The sequence below is a fragment of the Pogonomyrmex barbatus genome, unplaced genomic scaffold (assembly GCF_055798465.1).
Source record: "Pogonomyrmex barbatus isolate J1 unplaced genomic scaffold, ASM5579846v1 scaffold3, whole genome shotgun sequence".
In the NCBI taxonomy this organism is placed as follows: domain Eukaryota; kingdom Metazoa; phylum Arthropoda; class Insecta; order Hymenoptera; family Formicidae; genus Pogonomyrmex; species Pogonomyrmex barbatus.
In genome coordinates, this window is record NW_028297127.1 from 18,159,678 (window position 1) to 18,178,382 (window position 18,705).

The 18,705-nt window shown below is 37.6% G+C and overlaps 1 protein-coding gene across 5 annotated transcripts in view; it reads left to right on the forward strand.

Annotated features, from left to right (window-relative positions):
- tei (irregular chiasm C-roughest protein teiresias) overlaps window positions 1–18,705 on the forward strand; it is a 317,350-nt gene that overhangs the window by 108,927 nt on the left and 189,718 nt on the right. For all 5 annotated transcript variants that reach the window (XM_089080500.1, XM_089080497.1, XM_089080496.1 and 2 more), the window contains exon 3: window positions 1,941–1,982. In XM_089080500.1, coding sequence (XP_088936626.1) covers window positions 1,941–1,982 — 42 coding nt within the window. The remainder of the gene's footprint in view (window positions 1–1,940; window positions 1,983–18,705) is intronic.

Consider the following 18,705-nt stretch of genomic DNA (forward strand, 5'->3'; position numbering starts at 1 on the left):
GAATTAAGAAAAATATAAGTTACATATGTGATATGAAACATTGTGTGCATGTTGAATTTGTACGTGATAGGGATGCAAGTATTTTAATTCCGACGCTCAGCTTTTTCTCATCAAGAAAAGAATGCAGAGCGAACGCGTGCGAAAAATTCTGTTTCTCTCGGCAGAGAGCTTATATGAAGCATTTCAGAGGCACATGCTTTTCGCAAGTATGTCTGTCTCCGAGGAATACGACGGCGCGTAAATCCGTAAATCGGCCTGTTACTCATTGCAGCTTCCCTTGGCAATTTCCCTTGGTAACCCATCAGATAGGTTGTCAACGTTGAAGAGAAGAAGATAGAAGGGGAAGCTATTACCATGCACTATATTTCATAAAATGAAGGACAGAATAGGTTGTTATTCATGAAAACTAATAAAATTTAAGCTTTCTATCCTCGGCAAAAGAAGATTACGTGCAGTCTGTAATTGTGTTTGCAAAAATATACATCAACCTTTTGAAGTTGAATTTTTGAAATTTAGCATACAACAGAATGTGCGGCTGTAGAATAGAACTTGTTCCTGTAATATTTTCTTTTGATTTGATTTGATGTCCCTGTAATAGGCACCTAATAAAATTATTAACTTAAATGTCGGGAAATATCGAGCGCTCACTTTACAAATTTACACAGCAATTAAGTCGTTGGCTTTTGTGGTAGGTTTCGAATATTTCGTAGAATTAATCTAGTTGAGTGTGCAATCCAGGACGGGGCTGCGAGAGTACCGCTGCAAGGGTTACACGAGGGCCTCAAGGGCAGCAACTCGTAGAATTCGAAAGTTTAGATTGCACCTCCGTGCCTTGGTCCCGACCAATTGGTTTAGTAGTTTCGGCCAGTGTAACAATGGCGGAAAATGTTGGAATCGGGATGCCCTGGTCACGGGAGTGATCTTGAGGCATCTCTAAGTGAGCTTGAGTGATCTCAAACAAACTTTATCAACATCCCAACTTATTCTGTTCGCGTGAGCTAAAAACATTGGCTAAAAACATTATAAAACATATTAGTTGAAAATATTCTTTAACTCCTGAATTCTCCTGAAGTCTTATTCTAAGAATTATTCAATGTCTAGTTTTTCTCCTTGTAATTGATACGTTTTTAAAAATAATTTTATAACCAATTTTATTTTACAGTCTAATATATATGCACTAATGAATATTAAAGATAATATTTTAATTAATTTAAAAATTGATATACAATTTATTTTAACAAATATATTAAGAACATAATGGCTTGAAAGAAATTCACATTACAAATTGTTTAAATCAATTTAATATCAATTTAAAATATTAATGTTAAGATTTGGAAGTTTGGTGCTTAGACATTAAAATCCTAGAAAAATAGTATTTCTTTATCTTAATAACTTTAAATAAAAATAAAATAGGTGTATTTATATTATCTTGGTATTTTACATAGGCAAATCGTGCCGCCAAAAAAAATATTTTTTTATCTGAACACGAAATTGATAGCGCGAATATTTACAAAGTAAAATCGCAGTATATACTAGATATGTGTACTACTGTCTAACCAAAATGTTTTGTTAATGACATAAATAAATTATTTTCCAAAATTTCTCTAAACTTCTTTACTCTTAATATTATAGTAATGAAAAAAATAGAGACGACCGTTATCTAGTTTCTAAAAAATCCAAGAACTGTCGGCTGCGTGTCGTTTGTAAAACATCGAAAAATGGAAATGCAGTCTAGATAGACAGACACTGCGCGTTTAATTCGATCTAAAATGTCTTCTTTTTTTATGTAAACAAGTCAAGTTGTTAAGTTTTATTATATATTAACATTTTTCTCTCTCTATATATATTTATTATATTAACATAATTACAATAGCTAATAATCTCTGTTAATAATCTCTTCGATTCGTGTATTATAAAAAATCCTTTTTCTTGTATTACAGGCTTAAAACAGCGCCCTGGATCCACGGATTCTCCGAGAGGAGGTGAGTTTTGTCGTTTTATTTTTAGTAACAAAAAAAAATAGAAGAAATAATTAATAAAAGCGAAAGTATTTGTATTCTTTCTTGAAACGAGATATATATATAAGATATATATATATATATATATATATATATATATATATATTTTATTTAAATTAACGCTCATTCTTACTTCTGGTGTTACATAATACACATATTATTTTAAACAACATATTTTAAAAATAATACTTTATATGTAAATTTTAGAAAATTAGGAAAGAGTTGAATTTTTCGAATGAGTAATGATATGATATATTATATTATTATTTTATTTGTATCAAGGATATTTCTACTCGATCATTTGTGTTCCACGGATTATGTTTACGTTGCAATATTAATTACATTTATTATCACTGTATTAACGTAAAATAATATTATTATAATTATTATCGTAATAATGTTTATTATTCATCACGATTACCGCGCCACCGATTGAGCACGCAACCGTGCGATTTACATTGCGCGTGAACTGTGCGCTACATCGAGCGTATGTAATTCAACGCGCGATAAAGAATACAGATACTGATTCGATTTAACGAACTCTATAGGCATAAAATTTAATTCGGAAATGCATCCGGACGAAGTTTCGGAAAACGCGCGCGGACTAAACGTGGATGCTAAAACTCTTGACCGTTTGTACTACATTTCGCCGCGCTAATTAGCGTCATTAGCGTAAGCCTCTCGATTAATTAGAACATTCTGCGGGCGCAGATGAATGGGACAAACGAACGGTACATCATTAACCTGCGAATCACACGAAAATAAAGCACATGATCAAGGCACCGTTAAATTCGATTTGCTTTCTCACAATTTCACCGCGGCATTTCTCGATCGGGCAGAATTCACGGCGTATTTTAAAATTGGACGTCGATTCTACAGATCTTCTAATCGCGTTACAAAATGATACGTAACTCAGCTCATAGTCACTGCAATATTTCAAATAATTCCCCTGCAGCATTATCTCGTATGAGATCCGCTTTAAACAACGATACCACGTTTTGCGATCCACGTATGCTGGTGCGAAATGACGTGTTCGGAGAGAAAATGTTATGGATTTCGCGACGAGCCCTGTGAGTGCTTTATTGGTACATTACGCCCGTGCAAGCGGCCGCTCGCGCGTTTTACGGTCGGTCAGAGGTTCAGAGAAGAAAATTGAAGCGGGGCGTTAGCGGCTTTTCGCGCGATCGTTCAGCGCAGAGTGCCGACGCTATCTCTCTCCGTCGTTAAAACGCGCCAATTTTTCAAAGTTCGCCCCTGCACTTTTTCTCTCTCTCTCTCTCTCTCTCTCTCTCTCTCTCTCTCTCTCTCTCTGCATTCGACGGTAACGCTAAAAAATACACGACTGTCGTACTTCGGCACGCGAATTATTTCCGATGAGTTTCAGTTTGATTTTTATTCGGACTCGTGACGTTACTCTTTCACGAAAACAATCGAATTTCGTCCGCACGCGTGCAAACATGCGCCCTATTTCAATCCTAAGTTAGATTGCTATTAATCGAGTTAGCAATTTTCATTCCTTCCTTTTTTTCTTGATTGCGTAATCGTATGTAACGAATTTACTCTTAACTTTAATGTATACAATTATTTCGGTGTTTTTTGTATATACCCTTAAATATCGTAAAAGTAAAGTAAGGATGTGACTTGATTTTATTAAAAGATTAATATTGGAAGTGATCATATTTCAAGGATCCATTAAAAGGCATCTGTTCTTCTCAATTGTGTATAAAAATAAAAATAATAGACAATAAAAAATAAGCGGGACTTTCATCATAAAGTGACTTATAAAAGAACGAGCTCTCTCTCTCTCTCTCTCTCTCTCTCTCTATTTCTATCTCTATCATACATATTTTTCATGAGCGGTAATCTACGGTAATGTAGCGGGTGGCATTATTCAAATTGAATCATTCGTACCGATTCGTAATCGTCGCCGTCGTTTGCTCCCGATAACGCTATTCTGCTGATTTCTCGGAATTCATGCGCTGAAAATTCGCTATTTATTGGAGAGGACCAGAACATCTCTGTGCGACTCGTTAAAAAGTAATGTATTCCGTTAGCGGCATAGGGCGGGTAGAATACCGACGAGAGAGGAGGTCCTTTTACGCCAGCAGCCCGCGTACGGATGTTTTCGTCAAAGGACACGCGTACTATATCCTTTTCTACAACTGTATCAGGGAGTGGGCCCGTGAATCTCTTGAGTTTACATCGCTCTTGCTCTCTCATGGAAAGCTAAATTGCCCTCGTCTCTCCCTCGACAGCATTGCTGAATTTTTAGTTCGTTTCTGAAGTATTCCGCTATCACGTTCATTCGTGCGGTCGCGTATGGACCACCGCAGACGTCTGATAAATTATACACTCAGCTTAACAAAACGTTCGATATTTCATGGAGTTCGAAAAAGACTTTTTCTTCTTCTATGCATGAAAATATTGCTTCAAATGGCAATATTTAAATTGTCAAATTTAAAATTTATATAGAATAAGAGAGGAAGAATAGAATGACATTAGATTAATTTTTGTATGATATTTTAATTTGAAATAAATATTAGTCTTTCTATATAAGTGAAAAAGAAATATTTTTAATGCATTTATATTGGAAAAGCTCAATATCTACGTCAATATTTCACAATACCTATTACATAGATGAATATTACAAATGCTTTTTTAGATCACTCAAGATTGAAATATCACGAAAATATTTATTTTCAAAGCACATCAATAATCGTAAAAAAATAAATATTATTTTTATATGAGATATTTTTTTTTAATACGTGATTTAAACCTCAAATAATAATTTAAACTCAGTCTATATATACTTCAGCAAAATTAAGCGTATAATCGTTCTCACATTCGTCCTTAATTCATCCCTTGCTTATCGCATCTTTCATCATGGCGTAATGCTTTATTCAGATTCGTGGTAAGATGGTATCTATGTTCGTGGGTGAATCGAATATCAAACACGACGATAAATCCTGTCAAGTGCGCGACCGATTTATTCGCCGGCAGAATGGTTTAATTTAAATGGTGTACGGAAGTCTCCCGCGTAATTACCGTCACAACCGAGGTTTTGCTTTGCATCTGCAACAGAATCTTCGTAGAAGGCGCATGGATGTGACACTTGCTTCCGATGCGACATGTCTCTTCCGGTTCTCATTGTAATTAAAAGATATTCGTCACATTGCGAAATTTCATATTATTCTATCAAGTGCGACAACGAAATAATTTTTCCAATTCCGATTAATTAAAATATTCTAATACATTTTACGATACAAGAACTGATTTTTTTAAATTTATTTTATTTTTATATTTTTTCCACGAACGTTAAACATTAAATTTTTTATCTCGTTCATTACTTTATTTTCTAATAACTTTCATCATACGTTTGACTTTGTCGTTAAAAATTGTCATTTTGTCGATGAAAACTTATTGTATACTACTTATTGTGTTGTACGTAAAGCTTCTGTAAGTAATCTTTAATATCATGGATTTCTTAGCTAGTTCATCTCGGATAATTCGTACAAATACAAATACGTTGACTTACATAACGCGAGAAAGTTACGTGCTTCTGTTTTATATTCGGAGAGGAATATTATTCTTAGAAGTTTAATTTTACGTTTCTCAGTTTCTGGTGAATTTCTCCATAGCGGGAAACTCGGAGAGTTTCTTCATTTGGATTGTGTTGATCCTAATAACATTTTACATTCTATTTTCGCGAAGGGTCCTTGACGATTCACTTCGTGTTCGCGCGGTATATACCTAAGGGACTCGAGTCGCCGGTTTTCACAGTGGATAACGTTTGAATCTAACGGTCGTATCTAATTCTGTTTAGCGGAGTGACCGAGATACGTTGATGGCGCGGCGCCGCACAGCACGCCGCGTCACGCCGCGTCGCGGCGTGGCGTGCCCACTTGCGGGAAAGTTTAAATTATCCTGTCCGCCGGGAGGAAGCGTCTCTCTTCTCCGGGGAAACGACTCGGATTGGTCGAGTCTGATTAGTTCGGCGGTCCCATGCTCGTTTTATTCTCCGTCTCTCTCTACTTTACTCTACACGTACTCTACACATATCACCCTCCCTCCTTCTTCGATTCTCTTCCTTTTTCCCTTCTATCGTCGTCCTTTCTGTAATTTGGTAACTACCGTGTTAGATTAGAAAGACTGGCATCGATGTATCCAACCAAGGGTTATTGTTACGGCTTTTCTTTCCGAACGAACTAATCGGAAAGTGCGAGATCTGTCCGCGGAAGGTGCTATATTCATCTAACTTTCTTCATTTTCCTCTCTTCCTTCGTCTTCTTTCTTTTTTTCTTTTTTTTTACATTTTAGATTCCTTCTCTTTTTCTTTTAGACTCGAAACCTCGTATCGTTTAGTCAAGGAACAACTATCCCCGCTTTCTGTTTAATCAAACCTCTCTGACATTTCGATGGTTTCGGAAGCTCGTATCAATTCACATAATGAACGCCCGGAAGGTGTAAAAGCGGCTTTATGGATCTCGAACCTGTCTCCCGAGAGACGGTCTGCTTGGTTTAATCAGCTGGCGGATATTCCTACGATACACAAGCAAATTCCGAATCTAGTCCCTCCAAAGCGACCGGGGTATAATGCAAATGATATTCCTCCAAGTCATCGAAAGTTGCCTAATGTGCATATCCGCGCGACAGAAATGATCACCCGAAAATTTCTTTAACGGAAAATAACTGCCACGGGCAGTTTGTTCGGTCACATGAATAAATGGAAATGTTATTTGATGCTATTTGAAAGTTGCAAGTGGTGGAAGTTGTCTAAATGGAAATTTATATATGATGTATATATGTGGGAAAGATGTTTTCATCTGTTACCTCGATTTGTTTTACCGAAAACTGCATAATGTTGATACAAGTAAATGAAAGATAATAATTACACGTACTGCGGAATAGGAAAATGTGTAATGCGGAATGAGTGTCCAGGGAGTCGCCACCTGTGGTGACGACCTGGATCGGGCCTGGCGTGGTGGTTGCGCGTCGTGCCGCTGCCATAAACTATCGCTTCCGGTAAATCACGTTCCATAACTCTCCGCGTTGATCTGTATCGCGTGAATTAATATTTATGGCATTACGTTGACCGTGTCCCCTCTAACGCGCGCTCATACGCGGGATGCGTTCTCCAAGTGAAGGGGGAGAGGGTGGAAGAAGGGATGGAGGGAGGGGGAGCATGTTAGGATCGACACGATATTACATTCGTATCAAAATGCGCACTGTCAGATGGTGCATCCTTCCTATGCTTCCCGCTGGTCTGCCGCTTCGAAACGGCGGCATGGAAACACACACACACATACACATACAAAAAAACCAGACGAAATAAACGAGATGGGAATGAAACGAATTCAACGAACCGTGGAGTATACATCAAAGAGCGGTCACGAGGGCGAGAGCGCGAGAGGCGCGAGTTCCCTTTTGGTATGGATTGCTACGGCAAATAGGATGCAGGATAAAACTATTGGATTACTTTCAGCGATTCATCATGTCCCGATCAGTCGTGACACAACAGATGCTCATGGAGGCATACAAAATTTGAATCTCGCGTAATCGGTTTAGGTTTTTTTTCCCCGATGTTTAATCGCGGAATCAGATTTAACTTTCAATTGTAGGACATTGCTCAATTTTGGTATATCTACATTATACGTTTCAATATTCTGCATTGCGTCAACATCTTCCGACGCGAAAAAGTTTCATTAGAAATTTACATCGAAAGCTAATAAAGTCGAAAGTGATATCGAGCTGTTTGTTTTAATAACTTCAGTTATTATATATATATATATATATATATAAATTTAACATAAAAATAATTATGCGACGGCACTTTTGTAAATATATTTCAAAGAATTTTATCTATGCGTTTAAATGTCTAATGCAGAAGATAGATGCGGAACTTGTAGAGGGTTGATAATCCTATTGCGATTGAAGTATCGTACAAAGGACGTGTTGTACTAGCGTCACAAGTACGCGGCGCAGGAGGAGCGGAAATTTACTTCGAGACAAGCATGGAAGAACGCTGTGCGCGACTATTATTATTCTCATGTAGATCTCGCAAAGTTCTGCGGCGTGGATCTGCTGAAGAGCGATAACGAGGCGAGGAAAGCGCGCGAACTTGCTTCTCACCGAGACGCATTCCACGCTAATTCGCACGAACAGCAAATAGCGTCAGTACCAGATGTTAGACGGTGCCATCGGCCTAGCGTCCGCATTTTGATCTCGATCTTATAATGGCAAAGTTCCTCCTAACTTCGTGAAAATCATAACAATGACGTCGACTAAAAATTTTGAAGCGTTATATCAAAAAAATCACGCCGCTCGCGCTTCATGATTTTCAGTATTTCTTGAAAGGTATTTTTAAATCTTTTTTTCCCCCGAGACAACAATTTTTATAAAACGGTTGACTTTTTACAAAAATGAAAAGAACAATTCGAGTGAAAAGAATGTGATTTTAACCTCTTTTTATGTATGCCTGTATAAAAATGAATATTGATTGTAGTTGCCGGACACTGAATAAAACAACACTGGAATATCATTTGTATTTGAATAAATCTAAAGAAGTAAGCAACGTTGTTGTACAGATTAATAATAATGACATTACAATCTTTACGATGTTATTCTTATGGAAAAGCAGATTACACATTACAAAAACAGTTACTGGAACTAGTTAACTTAGCTGCGCACTAAAGTGGAATTAATGCAATTTCGTAGTTTTATTTGCGCTTTCTTTCGTTCGTTTCGCGATTTAATTACCTCTTGTTTCTGCTTTTTCTTGATAGACATTTTAAATTAGGTTACGCGAATAAATCTTCTTCCATTTTTACATTCAATCGTTGTCCTCCAAACAATTTCACGAAGTGCATAATCGTCAATGAAACGTTAATTGTCACAATTTTCGAAAAAAAAAAAAAAAAAAAATAATAGATTTTTTGGCGTTTTCGAGATCTTCCGTTAAAGCAAAGGCGAGCGAGTGCGGATTGAAAAGCTTTTGAGGATTGCCTTCTTCTCGTTAGCTGTTCATACAGGCGTAAGTCAGTCTTTCGCGCACTGTTCTTCTCTCAACGGAAGCACCGTCGATACTCGCCGGTAATGCAACTCGCGCTATTTAATATCGGACCGGTAAAGTATTTCTCGAGACCGTAGGGGCGAAACTCAATTAACAAAGTGGCTCGTCATCGTCTCCGGCGTCGAAGCGAAATCCGTTTAATGCACTTTATCTTTGTTGCCGCAGCAACGGAAAGCACTTGAAATCCGTTTAATACACTTATCTTTGTTTCTACAGTTTACGGAGACCGTTTTGCTTTTAACGTTTATTAAGTTACTGCGAAAGCGTGACGAAGACGTGGAACGAATGCGTCGGCATATACAAAGAACGGTTGCCGGATAATCTTGTTAACGGCAGGTCCTGTTACGTGAATCTGTTCACGTTACACTTTTACGCATACGTTTTATTTTCTTTCACGTGTCTCGTCTCTCCTCGTTTTTCCCATGGCAAATACAATTAATCAGCCGCGCATTGACTTCATAAAACAGACGTCGTTAGATCAGAAACAAGAAATTTGATAATCCCATTCCTGTTACAAATAGCAGGTTGTCCTGTTACAAGTGCAGGTTTCAAATTTAAATTAAATTCTAGTACCTTCAAATACCTCGCCTGTATAAATAGCCTGGTAAATTCGAATATTGAATTGTTTCGCTTCGCGTGAGTCTATTTTTATGGCGTGAGAGCCCTATCGTGCATCGACCTCTTATACATCCGCCGCACAAAAACTCGCGAGATTTTCTCAAAGGGCAGACAACAAGAGGCAGGAGAACGGGCTCGAGCACCTACCGGGGCTCTCGATGGATCGAAGAACTTCTTTGTGCCGCCGAGTGGATTCCTTCGTCACATTCGACAGGTGCGCGCACGCTCGAGGCTGAAAGTAGACGGCACTTCGCGTGGAATTCCACTCCGACTTTCATCCCGGAGGCGTCTCGAAACCTTGGAAAAGCTCAAGCGCCCGTTGCCGATGGTCCCTGCTTTTCCCCGTCGCGCGATTAATAACGCCGAATAATTTCCGGATTCCGACGTAGCAGTCGCGTCATTCCTCGTAAACGACCCGTTGGCGAGATAGACGCGAGTCATCGGCGACGACAACGACTCGAAATTCGCAATTAGAGAAGCGGAATGTCCGACGATAAAGTCGTGTCCGGCTGGGCCAGCCGTGGGCAAACGGACATAGTCGGCCGCCTAATAGAGACAATTTATTATTTTCAACTTCCGAGCAACTTCCGTACAACGGATCGTCTCTCCCGCGTTCTCTCCCGGTGCGAAAGGAGAACCGTTATGGTGATGGATCGTGGGCGGAGGAGCGGACGGGAACTGCAGCGGATCTGCAGCGGAATGAAATCCTTCAGAAACGAGGGGCGAAACTAGGCGAAACCTAACTCACACAGCGCGTTAACACGGGGGGGGGGGGGAGGGATTATTTTACCGCATAATTGCGCGCCAAACGAGTTTGCCAGTCGGAAAATCGCACCTTCGTCAGCCCGACTGATAACTTTGACAACGTAACAACCCAACTTTGCTTTTACGTCTTCATTCACGCTTTTATGCATTTGAAATTGCCGGGTATTCTTTGTATGCAAATGTTCTACGAAATGTCTCTCGCTAACAATGGATGTTCAACATTTGAAGCTTAGTCATTGTGCTAAATCGTGAAGAAACTTCGCGGGAATTAAGCGTACGATATAATACACATATATTCCAATGTAAATCCGAAGAATGGCGCCGTTGGAGGAGATTCGATTTGGAAAATGGAAAAGTTGTTTTATACATTGAAATTTGTATTCTAATAAAAGTTTCCCTCTCTTCGACGCGAGTATGCGCGAGTATGCCGCTTCCTTCTCCTCCTCTTCAACAACGGGCGCGTAGCAATTCTCGGCAATGTTCGTATCATTATCTCGATCGTGCAAACAACGCAACCGCAGTCCGTACATATCTATAGACGCTACGGACGTACTGCGGAACCGTCCAGCCTTTAATGCGTCGATGCAAGCGATGTTGTTTGTCAATGGCGGCGGAACGGGAGGGAAACTACAAGTGAATGCGCGCGGGCGCGTTCAAGTGCACACGTATGCGTGTACACGTGCCGGAATTATCGGGGATTGCGAGTCGCAATTTGCCACAGTCGAAATTCGTAAGGCCGAGTCTTGAATACAGCCGCGGGGGGTGTGTCGAGCTAATTGGCTGCGGGGACGACCTAGGCCACCGTCGGTTTCCAGTACCGCCGTACCGCCACTGACATCGTGGCGTTTTGTATCGCGTGTCGTGTTCGCGAAGTTTCTGACATCGGTGATTTTAATTACGCTCGGGGAATCAGTTCGCGGTGCACTCGGGCGACGCGTTAGACTGATTCGAATCTGAGTTAAAAATGGCGAGAGGCCATTCGGTTGTAACAACAACTGAAATTATATGACGGAGGTAGAAGTGAGATTTTCCCACTAATTTGGATCTCGCCTCGTTATTATTACGCGACTCATGATTATTGTATCAATATAAGGCGTTACTCGAGAGACTTTAATCATAACAGCCCTAACTTAAAATATGTAATATGTATATTATCTTTGGATTTAATCTCCATGTACACTTGTTACGCTTGTAATCTTTATTATTTGATTCATATTATGATTTATGATCGAGATATTGTGTTATACTGTTCGCGATTATGGTTGTTATACGAACGTGACATAGACACCTCGATATTTTGAATCTAACAACTTCTAACTTCGTCGTGCGGGCTCACCTGTCATCGACATGCAACGCGCAAATCGGCGAATATCGAATCGCTAAACTTCATTCGATCTTGCCGATGGGGTCAGCTGAAACGCGGGCCGTGCAATGGCGAACGATTTCAATTTCACTCTCGTTATCGATCTGCCGCGCGAAACGAGAGTAGACGTGCATCACACACAGAATTAAAAGTTTATCGCCCGTTTCTAGAATACGTAATAACTCGCCGCGCTGACTCGCACCGTGCGAAAAGTTGTTAATTCCATTTGGAGAATGATTCAAAGAGATATAACCTCCAGTTTTTTCTTTTTTTTTTTTAATAATTTGAAATTAATATATTTTTAATAGTGAAATGACGAGTTGAATCTTCATGGTTGAGAAATATCTCGTGTGTACAATATAATTCAGATTTAAACCATTGTGTAGTTTCCATTTGTGTAAGAATTTTATTCAATCAAACCTTTGATAAGGAAAAATTTATTGCAAATGAGTCAAAGGGAACCTGTGGATAAAAAGATTGACGACTAGTAGCAAAATACTCGGTCGCCATATACATTTATCTTGCCCGCTTGTTCTATCACGGCATATATTCAAGGAATTCCAATACACGTTTGCAATTATACATGCTGTATATTGTTAGACGTGCTTAGAATATGAGAAAAAAATTCGTTTGTATTCGTTGTCAGAAATGTCATTTGCTGTAGATAATCTTAACGACACCCGTTACGTTGATAAGTATCAAAGTTATAGGGGATAATACATTATTAGTAATATTTGAACGTAAACGTGCATGGAAATCTCTAAGAAAAATTACATTAAAAATTTTGTTTTATGAAAACTGAAAATCGATTATGTCTTTTGTATTATACGACTTCTTACGCTATCGGTTTTTTCGCACAGTAAAATATAGCACACATTGATATTAATGATCTTCTGAAATTAAGTGCAAGCGGATGTTTTTTACAAGTGCGGAGGTCATCGTTAAATATCCCGTTCGGTCATGTCCGGTTTACTTCGGTCGAGAGACGGTTTAGGGGTTTTACTTCGATTTCGCGCTACACTTATCGATTAACGGCTATCTCGAGGGTTGCTACTCGAGTCAATCTGTCGACGTAGGGCAGGGCAAGCAAAGAGGGAGAAAAAGAAAGTGGCACGCAAAGGGCCAAGAGGGTCGAGAGGTAGAAGACTTTGGTACTTATCCCTTATTCTGCGGCTAAAACTGAACACGGGCAAAATTTCTGCCGTAAGGACGAGAGTTGCGACACTTTGAGAACCGGAGGGTGCGATCGAAGGAGCGATAGAAGAAGAAAGAGAAGATGAGGAGAGAGGGACTTGTGATAGAAAAGAGGATAATTGGTCTGGCAAGAGAGCGCCTCTCGTCGTCGCTTTTTCAGACAATTCCAGGCGGACATTTTAGCTACCGTCGTCGTCTTCTCTCGTCTTTCTAATTCTCGTTTTCTTTTATCGTAACGCTTCCGGTTTTAGATGTCCCACTGTACTTGAAAATATTCTCTTTTGCTTTAACCATCGGACAATCATGTAATCTCTTTTTAAGCGGCGTTAGAAATAAGCCTGCGATTCTATTAGAATGAACATTGCCGTAAAAGCAAAAATTTTGCGTTATGAGGACTTCCGTCAATCTTATTACTCTTCTATAATTTTGCGATTTGTATGCTAGATTTCCATTGTATTGCTTACACCGACATGTTGAAATATAACAGAATTAGTGAGCGCTAGAAACTACATTTGGGACAGGAAGACCGTTTCTAATTTTAAATTCATGATGAGTAAAAATTATATTTTAATTGAAAATTCTGCAATATACGGTGACACAGACTTTTCAAAAATATCTCTTATCTTTTGCACATACAATTGTGATGAACTTTATAATGTTTCCCACTAGTATTTTGTTTTTTGAATGTTATGCGGAATCGTTCTAACTATATTACTTTTACATTTTTAAAACATTTTATATAAACTTCCGTTAAAATTTATATATTTATCAATCAATTTATTTATTAATCAATTTTTAAACTTTAGAATAGTGACTGTGTCACTTTTCTTTAAAAATATATCTTTAAAAATACATAAAAAAAATTAACTAATAAAGCATGAGAGAAAATTGGTGATTTATGTGAGACGATATTATGTCTAATTGTGCCGCTGACGTCGATATTACACTAACAATAACTATGCCATGTTTCGAGATTAAATAGCGTCGAGTGCAATTGTTCTTGAAATGAGGTCGTGAAGACTCGTTTATGCGTTTTCAAGGCGTGAAAGTACTACTAACTGTCGATATTGTCATTGCTTTGTCATCTTTTTTTTTAAAGTTGAATTAATACCTTGTTGAAAGAGAGTTAATACCTTCTTTTAACTTCTGTCAGATCGTTATTAAATTGTGATATTAATGTCGTATTATATTGTCGAAAAATTGTAAAGAGCTAATAAAGTGAATTTTTTGTTTTAACGAAAATTTAATATTCTTCAAATCACTTCAGGAATATAATAGTTACTGATGTACAATTAATAGTTATTAATAGTTATTAATTGTTATATAAAATTGATATAACTTATTAACTTATTTACTTATTTAAGAATTAAAACTATCTTATATCTTACTTGTTATCTATATCTTATATCTTACTTATTTTTTACTTAAAAATAGGATTGTCTGTTTCTATACATTAAGTTTCTATACATTAAGTTTCTTTCTTTGACACATGCATGTATCGTAAATGTTGAAATTTATAATCTTATGATATTCAAAACTATGTGCTATCTAAACATATATGAGTTACACATTTTATTAATTAAATTATATTAATTGAGATTTATGTTTGCAATAGAGATTATTCTTTGTACTATCAGTCTTTTTTTCAGTTTGATCGTTAGCTTATCTGAAAATGAATTCCATCCGTCATTGATATACTTTCGATGATCTCTCGACATCATATGTAGATACTATGTAGATACTCATATGTAGATGCTTTTTCTTCCCGAATTATCTTCCGCTTTATGATCCGTCGTACAATGGCTAGTAAAGTACCGATGATAAGTCTTCGGATTCCCGGAGATCTCATTTTCGTACTTTTGTGCACTTAAATTGGCAAATTCATCATCATTAAGCTGCCGAAATCGGTTGATATCGAAATTTTTTTAACGGTCTGTTAAAACCGCTGTAATAGAATTGAATTGCAGTGAGAAATCGTGTTCTATGATCTTCTTTCTTCGACCTAAATTTCATCTCGGAACGACGCATAGAAAACAGAGACGGAAATAGGTTACCGGAAAAAAGAGAGAGAGAGAGAGAGAGAGAGAGAGAGAGAGAGGGGGGGGAGAGAGAGAGCTCTTACGAGAGAGCTTTTCATCGAATCTTTCGAGTGTGCTTCAAGCATTTGAGCAAGTGAGCAACATTGTTTAATGAGCAACGGAAACGAAGATAGTTAAATCATTCGTTTTGTGATTCATCTTCTTAAAATTACGATTAAATTGTTTTTACAATTGTGTGATAGAAAAAAAAAATAAAAACCGTGATTATTTTCCTTTATAACGATATTTTCCATTATAACGATAAAATTGTGCATTATACTACGTTATAATAAAATTGTGCATGAACAATTAATGGAATAGGTTTAACATATATAATTTCAACGATATACTACACATTATGATGGAATTTATACGAAATCGATAAAGTATCACCGTATGTTTCCGCCAATTAAACAGATGTTCAACAATGCACGATCATAATTTAATGCTTTGTAATGCAACTTTTCATTTCATAATCAACCCCTTGTTTGCATATTTTTAATGAAATTGTATATACTGTGGATAATATAAACGCTAAATTATACGAGAGAGTTGCATTAAACGAATCATGCGGCAAATATGACTATAGCCAAAATGATAATATAACATAATAAAAATGTATTTAGCTGTTAGAATTCATTTCCGTATATATGAAAATTTATGTGGTCGCTATCGATTAATCGTTCCGTGTAACGGCAGGATACGTCGGCTCGGTATTCGACACGATTCTGGTTGCAATATTTTATTGTGACATGAAACCGTGCCGTCAGCATATTTCGTTCAATTTCATTGTATGCGAATCTCTTATCGCAGCCAAGCGTAGCTCTGAAACGTGAATGCATTGCTTGCTATATTTATAGAGAGGCGGATGTCCGACCGAATTTCGAATTAACATTGTCATGGGTATCTCTGTGCGTATGAACGATTTGATTGGAAAATGAAGTGTTCTGGCCCGTCGACAAGTGTTGTGACGATGATGCTCAAAAATGTGAATTGGATCGGTTAATTTAGAATTAATACAGATTTATAATTTTTAAAACTGTCTGTATGTTTTGAAGATGTCATATAATAGATTGAAAGCAATTTAAAAAATAAAAAAATAAGAGGTAGGTGTGTGTGTGTGTGTGCGTGTGGGGGGGGGAGAGAGAGAGAGAGAGAGAGAGAGAGAGGGAGGGAGAGAGAGAGAGAGAGAGAGAGAGAGAGAGAGAGGGTCTTTTGATTTTATTTTGAATGGAAAATTATATATGAAAGAAGAACGCTTTCGGGTTTGAAGATTGTTTTATTTATTTTATAAATAATGCATGTACGCATGCATGCATTGAGTGCAAATTTGATGTCATTGTAGTGGTTGTGTTTCAAATTATCTGATTATTGAAGTATTAAACGCCGAATTCAATTTATTCGTTTCACTGAACACGGTTTTCAAAATTTCTCCGATAATGTCAAGTGTTTCGTTACTAACGTTTTTAACAATAATTACTTCGATGTCCGATTCCATTCATTATTTATTCATAATTATTCATCGTGTTCAATTAAGGATTCAATCAATTATCCAGATCTAAAATAATAGAATTCTAGTTATAACGAGACCGACAATTTCAATGTTAATTATCGCGCGCGACATCGCTTTGCATTCACCAAAATTCGATTCGGTTCTGACTCGGTGTTTCACTGCGCATATTTAAATTGAGACGTTTCCGCAAGTACCGGTGGTTATCACGATAATTTTGGCCGTGACTTTCTGCAATGTATCCCGGTGCGGCATCCCCGCATCTTCAAAGCGTCGTGCTGGCTCCCGCTTTAACCGGGGGCAGTTTTAACGAGAGTTGTTTTGGGGTTGTTTTGGCAATTACGAGGAAATTACGCAGAACAGACCACCGCATCGTTGTTACGGCGTTATAAAAGCCGTGTCGGAGGAGGCCTTGCTTATGAACGACGGATTAATGTTCAATTTACTTGTCAATGATGAAATTGCAATTTTTGACAATGTTTCTCGGCCCTTGTAACTTTAGCGTATCATTAAAGATTGATTTACATCAACATATATATTCAGATCATTTAAATTATATAAAAAATTACACATTTTGCAAATTACGCTATAATAATAAAGTCCATCTAATATTAAAAAAAGAAGGTTTTTCCCCCTTTTTTTTTACGAATCCAACGAAAGAATTATTATCTTCAGATTTGAAGAAGTTATTTTTTTATTCTTTGAAAAAATTGTTAAAATAAGAGATTGGGGATTTACCTCAAAAAGCATTGAAATCGATACTTTGTTCGATGCACGTTGAGTGCATCGAGTATCGCAATAGGTTGATTATTTATTTACGTTATAGCGTCGCTTATTCCATCGGTCGTTGTCAATTACTCAACGCGGCGCCATTGGACAAACAAGTGAAAAGTGGCAATCACATAGTGCTTTCCATTATGTCCTCAAAGAGCGTTGCGTCGACATCGTGTAATATTAATCTATAATTAGTACGCCGCGATATTTAAATACGCGCTCAATGCGGATGGATGTCAAACATTCAAGCGCCGCATTACAGCAAAGTCGGCTACTATTTTAAATTCCGTTAACGCAGCTGCGCTCAAACACGCGGAATATAGGTCGCAAATGTAATATTCCAACGACGTATCGTACCCGTGTGCATTATATTGTTTGTAAATGGCGATCGGCTAAATAACAAACAACGATGCAATTTATTACGGTTCGTATCGCGACCTCTGTAATCGCAGTTTTTCTCGTCTTGATCAAAACCGATGTGATATGCTGTCTGAATAAAAAGAGAGAGAGAGAGAGAGAGAGAGAGAGAGAGAGAGAGAGAGAGAGAGAGGAAAAAAGAAAAACGTGAAAAAGGATTTTCATATCTATTGTTATATACGTACGCATTTATTGATTCCCCCGAGGGCTACAAAGGTTATCTGTTATAAGAGATCTGTGATACGAGTGACTGTAAATTATTTAGTTTATTTATACTTAACTAATTTTAGTTTATAATTGATATTTGGTGATACTTTAGAAATTACAATTTTGTGTTTCGCATATTACGAAGAGAAGAAGAAATTTTGTATGTTGCTATAAAATAAACGTAAGGAATACGTCAGTGATATTCTGCTTCAGTTTTCAAAATAAACAAATTTCTTTGAGCATATTTTTACAATTGTTTTGGAAACGCGCTCTATTCTAACGTGATGATAAAAAAAGTATTATAGAAGAGACAGCAGGATAAAATACCAACCATCAATCATTTTTCCTGTTATTCGATAAATTCGTTCAGACATGTCAGAATGTGAAAGAAGACCGAGAAAGAGAGCAAGAGCGAGAGAGGCACGAGGAGCAAAGAAACCCCGTTGTTTCTCCTTTATCTTTTATCCCGGCGATAAATCTCGACGGGCACCTTGACATGCTGGCAGATTTAGCGGAAAAAATTCGTGACGCTTAACAAGGGGTTTGCACATCTCGCTCCCTTACATGAGACAACCGCGACGTTCATCGCTGGAAAACGACGAGGATGCACTTGAGAAAATATACCAACTACTCTTGTCGGCCACGCCTCTTGTTACACATCCACTTCACGTTACGTCTTCGAGAACAAGTGA